This window comes from Sipha flava, unplaced genomic scaffold, assembly GCF_003268045.1.
Source record: "Sipha flava isolate LNK unplaced genomic scaffold, YSA_version1 252_pilon_pilon, whole genome shotgun sequence".
Classification (NCBI taxonomy): domain Eukaryota; kingdom Metazoa; phylum Arthropoda; class Insecta; order Hemiptera; family Aphididae; genus Sipha; species Sipha flava.
In genome coordinates, this window is record NW_020272904.1 from 1,060,739 (window position 1) to 1,071,188 (window position 10,450).

Consider the following 10,450-nt stretch of genomic DNA (forward strand, 5'->3'; position numbering starts at 1 on the left):
ATATACATATATACACACATTGTTTTTTTCACACAAAATATTATCTAATAACACTACATAAAAAAAAGAAAAAAAACATTTACAACATTCATAACATATATAGGTAAAAATAACAATGATTATAATTTTATGTATAAATTTCTTTTTTAAAAAATAAATATTATATTCTCTATATGGTTAAAAAAAATTACAATAATAATTTACGTTTAAATATAATATATACATATATATTTTTTTTCGTGACAATTATTTTCTACAAAATATAATTTTTTTTCAGTGAGCTTTGTTTTCATTCAATAAAAATTACGTATATAATAATAAAAATGGGTTTAAAGAGAAACAGAGACAAGGATGTATAATATGATAAGTGGACGAATACAACTGTCTTCACAGGTTACACGTGTATTGTTTTTGTGGGGTTTCAAAACCATGTTAAGTTTGCGCGAAAGACAAACTAACAGTTTTGAAGACGAATAATGTATGAGGATAAATTCAAAAAAAAAAAAATTAAGTAATTGTATTTTTGCACGATGGCGAAGGTGAGTGAATACGTAAAAGTCAGAAGTCCGGATCGAATCACAATTACAACTACACAATAATCAGTCTAAATTAATAACATAAATATATAATAAATAGAAAACAATAAAATAATATTGATTTCTGGAATGTCGTGGAGGCGGATGAAACGAAAAATAAAAATAAAAAAATTCAAGAACGCTTAATTTCTTCTTCCGACGATATAATATTTGGGTACACGTGTAGTAAAAATAATAATGAAAATAGTAATAATAATAAAAATAATAGTAATGATAATAATGTAAATTCAAATTTCTTCTCCGACCGTAGAGCACCGTTCAATCAATGAAAATCAAAACAGTTATTATATATATATATATATACACATAGGTATACATTATAATAAAACGTTTAAATATATGTTCGTACACGTATACGTGAACGGACAGGAATATATGTAACGCGTATCGTGTTTAAGTATACGGGACACACGAGGTCGTGTACAGGGATGGCAATACGAACGGTTTCGCGTCTCGTTTTCAAATATAATATGTATTGATACGTGAAAAATAAAACGTATCGTATAATAAATATACTATCGTGTACGTGTGCGCGTACGTGTGCTATGGCAATATCGCCGTCAAAGGACGAGGGCACGTATATGTAAACAAGGACGAACCATGGGACACAGGGAGGGGGAGAGAGAGAGAAGGGATAGGGTAAAAAATGGCAAAACATTTTTTCGAGTCGGGATCGTGCGTGACGACGACGCTGAGTACTCGCGGCCGCGGCCGTCGTGATTGCGGACGGCCAGTCAAGCGGCCGGTAACGAAGAGTCGGGTTGCGATAAGTCAATGGAGTCGCATTCGGGCGGTGGTCGCTTGGAACTGGCGCTGGTGGCCAGGCTGCTCTCGATGCTGTCGAAAAAAAACTCGCCGTTGTCGTCGTCGTCGTCGTCGTCGTGTTGGTGGCGCTGCTGTTCGTCGTCGTCGTCGTCGTTTTGGTCGCGGAGTTTGGCGGCCGCGGTGGCCATGGAGTCGGGCGGTTCTTGAACCTCGTCGACCGCCGGTAAGACCGTCTTCTTGTTATCGATCAGACAACGACTTGATCGCACGAGGTTTCGGCGTCGGAATAGTTTCTTGGTGGTGCTCTGCACACGCGTATCAAGGGGGAAAAAAAAATATAAACTCGTTAATAAATCGCATCGCAGACGCGTAGATTGTTTTGAACTAGCAGGCATGTCAAACACGCGGGCATTAGATGAAATTAAGCGAACAATTAATTATTTTTTAAAAAAAATGTTAGAAGTTTTTGCTATTTAAAATAGGTACATTTAATATAAAAAAAAAAAAAAAAAAAACATTAAATCGTAAGGGATCCGGATAAATGGTTTCTTTTTGTGTGGTTCGCGTAGTATCTTATTCAATATTTTTGGTCCGGTTGATGATTTCGAGTTTGACATGCCTGTTCTACATGAACACAAACAAACAACATGAGCAAGGAAAGCGGTTAGATCAGGGGCATGCCAAGGAGTGATGGTTTTAGAGGTACTACTCCTTCCCTCCCAAAAAAAAAAAAAATAAAGATTTTTTTTCTAATTGTTTCCAGTTATACTTATAATTAAGTATTTTAACCATCCCCTCCCTTCAAAATGATATCCTGGGCATACTCCTGGGTTAGGTATGATTTTCTGATGGGGCAGAGTTTAAGAAAGATAGTCAAGTGATTATCCAAAAATCGTGCGTCAATTTGCGCGCATGTTAAAACCGATGAGATGGATGATATTATATTTCAAAGGTGCACTTGAGAAAACAACGATTCATTATTCCGTTGGTAGTACGAGTAGGGTCAGTTATAATAACAGTTATAAAAATAATTCTGATCTGTACAAATTGTTATCGTTATTATGATTATGGTTATTGCGTATTATTGTGTAACGGCGCGCAATATATGTAAGACACCGTTACACGCGGTGGACACGAGAGGTGTACATAATATATATATGTATACATTTTGTAAATATATTTTATATATGGCGAAAGTCTTGAACGCGAGAGGTTTTGGAGTGTTTATAAATCAGTTACGGGCGTTGAGTACATGCGGTTATGGTCCGGTATTATGGAAATATGACAGGAAACGAATATCATACGAGTTAAGCATGAGGCGCGGAAGAGATAAGTTTTTTGCATACTGCATTATAAATGTATATACACGCACGCATTGTAAGAAACTGAATTATATTTCTCATCGTAACCTATAAGATTTTTTTTTTTTCATTATTATTATTTTGATTAGGTGTGTACATTACGCGTAATCGGTGTAATTGAGATTTTCTTTTCTGATGGTACACCGCGCGAATGCGACGGTAATGACGTTCGAGGAGAGATTATTATTTTCGTTTGGTCAGTATTTTCGGACACTGCGGTCAATCGTTTTCACTCCCGAGCACGAACGTTTCGTTACGGGAAAAATACAAACATTGCAATCGAACGTACACACAAAAATATGGTTCGTTCAATACCCATCGTATTCCGATGCGAGTGAAGCGCGCACGTACGCATCGACAACCTGGAGGAGTGCCACGCGGCGAGTTCTACGACGCGCAACAACAAGCGGATGTCCGGATATTATTATAATATAACGTTTGCCGTGCAATCAAAGTACAATACATAATAATACCTCTCCCTCTGTATAGTATGGTATATATATATATTGGATTCAATTTATCGCGGGAAAAAATATTATGTGCAACGCCGCAGGAGTTACATTTCTTTGTTGTCACGAAACGAAAAACTCGAAACGAGGACGCACGTCGCCCGAAAATCGTCTCTTCGTTTAAGAGATACTGCGTGTGCAATAATACGACACAAACGTGTCGAAAAAAAAAATTATATCCGACGGGATATAAATGAACAAAAAAAGTTTCTAAATTTACCTACTCTCGTGATTGAAACGTTTATGTTTACGACAAGCGTTTTATTTTTCGTGAAAACTTGAAAATTTTCGCGTAACGTGTAACACATACATATACATACATGTAACATATACCTATTCACGGGAAACTACATGAGCGTAGCACTCGAAAATTCGGAATCCCGTTCGGACGTGTGTGTTGCAAATATAATTACTCGCGCCACATCTGATTTTGATCGGGATCGAACTCGACGATACCGTTTCTAGTCGCTGTAACACGATGTGTTACATGATCAAACTGTTCGCGGACCCAACGCGTAGATCTCATCGTATTTCAATACAAGAATAATAATAGAAACGGTAGTCGATAGTGAAAAAAAAAAAAATTAAATAAAACGTGTGTACGACGCTTCAGACATCGGGCGTTTAATGTACAACGGTGCGCACGCCAAACCACTGGATGAATCGTCGAGATAATCATTTCGCGCGTGTTGTACGTATATAATACTATTACACGTGAACGGTATACGGGGGCCAATAGGAAGACACGGTCGGCTGAACGCGGTTGTTATTGCTGGTGGCGCAATCCGAAAGCGGCCACGGCAGCGGTTTTCTATAATAATATACATATTATTTACAGTTTTGGGTCTGAAAATCTGTTGTTTACGTGGTCGTCGTCATCGGTGTACAAGGAGGCGAAAAAATTCGCGCGCAATGACCTCTCCGACGTTTATTAATCGGTTGTAATATAATTATCGATTTCTCCCACGATTTATCGCCGCGACATTATTTTATACACAAGCAAGTATCGTGTAAGAGTAAAATGTATATACATATACATATGTTCGCGGAGACAATGCTATTTGACGGTAGGATTTTTCTATAACGGATTCGATTTATTACGCCGTAATCATACCCCGCGGTCGCGGCGTCGTGCAGGTCAAACATATACTCTCGGCATACGATTACACGATGATATAAACGGGAAAAATGGTTATTTTTTGTAGGCAGGAGGGAGTACACTTTTAATCGCGTGTACGCTGTGTACAGCTGTAACGCTGAGATAGAGAAAAACAGCACAGATAGCGATTTATGCGAACGTTGATATGACGCGGTGACGAATACTATGTCGGTGCGTGCCTACGTCAGCTATGGGCGCGTTGGGAAACTTTCAACGGACCCCGATAGTGAAACGCCCAAGGAAAATCGACTACGTATTTCGTTGTTATATCGTTATTATGATTATTACACCGTACCGTAATTGAATAATCGGTCTGATCAAACCACTGTTTATACAGCAGTAGGTAAAAGTTCGGCACAAAAAAAAAAAAAAAATTTGAAAAAAAAAATGTAGATAATTTAAGAATTGTATCCGTGTATACATCAAGATATTTGGATATTTATTTAGACGATTTGCATACCACTCAGGTGGTTCTATACGTTTAAGAACAAGGTTTTGGGTGCGTAGGATTTACAATTATGCACGATAAAGATAATTTGATGTCTAATCGAGAAAACTAATACATTCCTTTCGCAGTCCTTAACACCACGTAATATGGTTATACATTGATGTCCGATTATATAACCTTATTATATGTTCATTACAAGTGTACATTATTCTCCATTATTCTTCTTATGATAATATTTTACATCATTATACATATATATTATTTTAACAGTGATCGACACATTTACCAATATTAATATAATACATTATATATATATATAGGTACATAATATAATGAAAACAGAAAACATAACTAATTGTTTTATTTGTAGATCGTACCGATTTTTAAATGTAGAATGATCATGGAAGTACTATTTAAATAAAGCAATATTTGACAAGAACTAGATTTTTAAATTGTAACATAATTTTCCCTTATTATCATCATGTTGCAAAGTTTTATCTATTAAATCGTATATACTCGGAAAAGAAAAACTAAATCCAGTGCGTTTAAATAGAAAATTACTGCATTGTACATGAGGTGACCATTAACTTCACGTAATTGTTCATGATTTAAATTATGTACACATGAGCAATCATGACTTTCTATATAAATTAAAAAAATTGTCCGAATATTTCCTAAATGCGAGTACGTCATATATGTACGATATCAGCGGAGCGGTATTGCAATTTTATAACAAAGAAACGCATTAATCTGTGTGTGCCGCATTCGTCTGATTAAATTAACGTGCATATATATATGTATGGTATATTATCATTTCGACTTTCGTTTTCGGACGGTTATTTGTTTCGTTGATTCCGACGAGGGAGAGCCACCGGCCTATCATTATCTAGTTAATGTGTAATCGTGCGTACGCGCGTCTACAGCTAATCGAATGCTGCTGGATGATCGCGTCGGATCAATGCGGGCGACAAATGCGCAGAGGAAGTAATCAGGAAATGGTTTCCGGTCGTGGCCAGTTGGTCCGAACAATACAACGAGTTGTAGCGGGTAGAGGAACCGGAACAAATCACGTCGATGACCCACCGGCCGCCGCGAAGTCATAAAACGGCAACATTTGCAGTGAACTGCATTATCTCTCTCTCTCTCTCACTCTCTCTCTCTCTCATTCTCTCTCTCTCACTCACCCGTATTTTAACGAAATTCGAGAACGATTTACGTTGTAATATAATAATTTTGTGTATAATGCGCGAAAACAATATAATCGTTTTCGGAACGGTTTCGCGGGGGAAATCAGGTAACGAAGAACGGACAATAGTTCGCGTGGAATGAGCAAAAGTATTTACTAATCACCCGGCAAACGACAGATCGTGTGTATATAAGTAGCATATAAATATAATGTTACAATAACGAATAACAATTCTTAATTTTCTCTCGACCTATAACGTGTATCTCTCTCTCTTTTGGCGCGCGTATACATCAATTACAACCATGGTACCATACATACTATGTTATATTATATATATATATAAATCATGTAGTATATGACGGTATAACACGCGGTTTTTATGTCTTACCTCCCGGTTGGGATTTTCGACAACTCTCGAAATTCTGTACAAATGTAGAACATACGTGCTCGATTCGACTAAGGTTAGTATAGCGACGGAAATCTAACGGAAGTATATAGAAAGTGTAGTGTATATTTTTGATAACAAAAGCGTGAACGAAGCTAGCGAAAAATCGACTCCGCATAGTTGTAATGACGGTAAGCAATGCAACGAATCGTGCATACCTGTTTCTAGTAAACCGTACAACCGATAATTATATGTATTTCAAATCGGTATTGAATTTTAGTGAGTATATAATATATTTACTGTACAAAAGCAGTTTTATGGCGGCGGCATTAGTATAAGTGTGTACGAGCATATTTAAAAATCTGTGTACGCCACGACGACGACGACGATAAATTAGTATTGAGAGCGACGCGTTTTAGAGAACATATGTTTCGGGTGAACCGAGACCGGACACGGTGACAATAATATCGTTATGTCGAACCTTTAAGAATCGGGAGAGGCGAAGACGACTGGGAGAAATGAATCACTGTCTAAAAACATTAAAATTAAAAATAATACGTAGACATTGTGGTTTGTTGTACGAGGAAAATTTGGGCGACGGCGAGAGACGCCTATATATACACCGTATTGTCCTTGATTCACAGTTTAAAAATAATAATAATAATAAAGAACAAAAAATTAAAAGAGGAAAAAAAGAACAAACAAATCGTAATAATTATATAGTGCGCGGTGAGATGATAATGATGATGACGACGCCGTGGGGCCTTGAAGCTCGATTCTATATCCATTTATACACACATCAACGCGCGTAAGCAGTGTACTACTGCTAACCAGATGCTAAAAAGAATTAACGATCCGTAGCATATAGAAATATTGTCATATAGTAAATTTAATTAAAAACGGAGAGACAAAAAAAAATCCTATTATTGAAGTCCAGAAAATAAGTGTTGAGGTAAATATTGCTAAACGGCTACAGTGGCGACGGCAACCTTGGGATAAGCAAATTCGTACAATGGGTACCGGGATTAAGCCGCAAATGTGTACACTATTTTATAGTTTCAAGGTAAAACGAATATTGGTGGTTATTCAATAATATAAATCGTATTCATGCAGATCGAATACAATAACGTACTCCTAGCCGGTTTAATATTAAGTGGTTACAATATAGTTGTACAATTAAACGTATGTAGGCGGTTAAGTTAAAAAACTCGAAGGGAGAGGTAATGGGATGTATATATATATATATCATGCAATAAGCCACAACTCTACAAAAACAAACCATAATAGAGGGTAAGAAGGTAGTTATATAAGATTTGAAACTTGGTTAAAAAAAAAAAATAAAACAAAAAAATGATATCAGACTTACGGGTTTCGGCCGACTTGAGTCGTCGCGTGTGAACGTGTTTGGTGATTGGGGACATATGTAAATTTTTTTTTTTACTGTAAAATCCAAAGAAGCAGACAAGCACACGTTGAAAAGCTAATTTGTTTTCGGTATACGTATATATAATATATAACAGATTTTGTATTATTATTATCATCGTAATTATTATTATTATTTTTTTTTTTTGTGTGACTATGGTCGCAGCAATCGGTATACATGTGTATAGTAGTATTGGCGGTATGAGATGGCGATACGACGCACACACACACAAGCATATATTCATGTACGGACAAAACAGTCGCAAAACACATGACATGTATACTCGTTTACGCGTGTATACACACTAGTTTTGCGTGCGTGCGTGTAATATTTTCACGGTAATAGTATTATATAATATGTATATGTATGCGATGTGCGTGCGTACAATGTGTGTAGTATACTGCGTCGGTGCGACAGACACATGATTATCGTGTTGTATATCACGTGTGTGTCAATATGTAAATATATGTAAATATATAAACATATAGATATATATATATATATCTCACAGGGCTTATAATTGTATATATATATATGTATATGTATGTATATGTATGTATGCGTATATATCAAAAAGCCTTCCGTTTAGGATTTCCGCATCCAACTGTTAAGTATGTTGGCGAACCTCTTGGTCGGCCGTACCTTATTGGTATCGTCGGCCGCTGCTGCCGGGGACGAGGCGGCTGCGGTCGGGCCTCCACCGCCGGCCCTAAAGTCTTTGGTCCCTGCCGAAACGGCGGCAGCACGCTGCTGCTGGTGGTGATGGTTTTGTGATTTGGCTCGCGTCAGAGACGTGCCGCCACTCCCCGAGTCCCTGCGAGCCCTATGTTGCTTGCCATCCAGCTGCTGTTGCTGTTGCAGCGAGTCCTGTTTTCCTCCTCCTCCTCTCTGTTTACTACCACTGCCGATGGACGACCCGCCGCCGTTGATCTTGCCGATCGATTCCCAGTTCCGGGGTAACGAAGATTGGTCCGACTTGGATTTGTTCCACGACGGGAACGGGTCCCGGTTCCCATGGTGATAGTGGTGTTGTTCGCGGTACGACAACGGAGGCCTGGGCACCGAGTGCGACGATGGCTTGACCACTGGGATTTTGCTAGGTGGCCTGCTACCGCTGCGCGCCTGATGCGCCGACTCGGTGCTACTACTACCGCCGTTTTCGTCTTGGTGGTGATGCATGTGCTGGTGATTCTGATGGTGGTGCGAAGAGGTCACCGTAGCCAATGGGGGATTACCGGGCAACGCGATCTGAGGTAGGATCGGGTTCGATGGCACTAGGTCCAACCACTGATCGGTGGCCGTGTTTTTTGCCACGGCTATAGTCCCCGACGGCTGACTCACGACGGGCCCGTGCTGCTGTTGCTCCTGGTGCAACTGCAACAACCTTACCCGGGCCATGGTCCCTTCCAGTTCTATGCGCTTCTCCTCCAGCTAGAAAAACAAATGTACACAAAACGCATGTATCAGTATACAAGTATCAACATCCACGTGTCCTAGTAGTCTCTCACTTGGAATTTTAGTTCTTCGTTATCTTCCTTGCTCTTGTTCAGCTCGTTGGAAACATCGCTTTTACTTTTGCTCAGTATTTCCAATTGGCGGATGAGGTTCTGCGCGGTGAAAACAAAACAAAAAACACGCGTTACAAGACATGTATAGGTACAACATTATACAACATTCGTGTTAAAATAAATTATACAAGATTCGCGTTACGGACGCTTTTCGAGACAACAATGCAGCCTCGAACCAATCGATTTGTGTGTTATTGGCACGCGTGAAAGAGAAAAGTTCAATCGTATAAAAAACAAAAGCGCGAACGTACAGCGAAACCCATCATGGTCAATGTCATCGAAACCTCATAAATCTAATAGTACATCAATTATATATACTTAAGACCCGAATAGGATTATGTGCTATACGTGTTATTATGGTGTTTGTTTTTCATTCATTCAAGTCAAACGTCCGCCCGCATTAATATCTCGTTGAAGGGCGTTGGCCCAGTTTTTTTTTCCTTAGAAAATTTATATTATGAATTCATCAATATTGCGAAAGTATATTATATCCCTCGTACACGCTATAAGGTCAGTCAATTATCACCGGGCCAGCGACTCGACACAACTGCGGTAACCCAGATGACCAAGATTGTGTTTCTAATTGGCTCGGATTCCGAATAAAATAATGTAAAAATATGCACACGTTTCTAAGACACTGCACTGCCACAGATATCCGTGTTGGGTAGTACTACAAGATTTTCGACACAACTGTAGTTGTATGTTCAGGAATCACGGTTACATAACTACCAACATCTCGGGGACAACGGTGATGCATGAGCTAATCGTCAAATTATTTAAAAAACCTACGAATTAATATAAATAATTAATATTGTACATGTTAAACTGCATTCAAACCCAGTACGAATTTATTACAATAACATTAAGTACATGAACACGAATAGCGTAACGGTCATAAAGACTTCGCAGCACATCGTATTTTTATAATATTACCGCGGCGGGATAATTAATTATTATTGGTTTTGCACAATATATATTTATATAAAAATAACAAAACGAATGTACACCATACGGTATAAAAATAAATAAATAGCCGTGTATCCTTGAATA

General features: G+C 38.2%; 1 protein-coding gene across 1 annotated transcript in view; it reads right to left on the reverse strand.

Moving 5' to 3' along the window:
* Positions 1-252: 252 nt before the first annotated feature.
* The window catches only part of LOC112684605, a 43,266-nt gene continuing 33,068 nt past the window's right edge, over positions 253-10,450 (reverse strand). The window contains exons 4-6 of the mRNA XM_025556215.1: positions 9,341-9,439; positions 8,475-9,263; positions 253-1,666 (exon numbers count right to left, since the gene is read on the reverse strand). Of these exons, the coding sequence (XP_025412000.1) occupies positions 1,331-1,666; positions 8,475-9,263; positions 9,341-9,439 (1,224 nt within the window). The 3' untranslated portion in view covers positions 253-1,330. The remainder of the gene's footprint in view (positions 1,667-8,474; positions 9,264-9,340; positions 9,440-10,450) is intronic.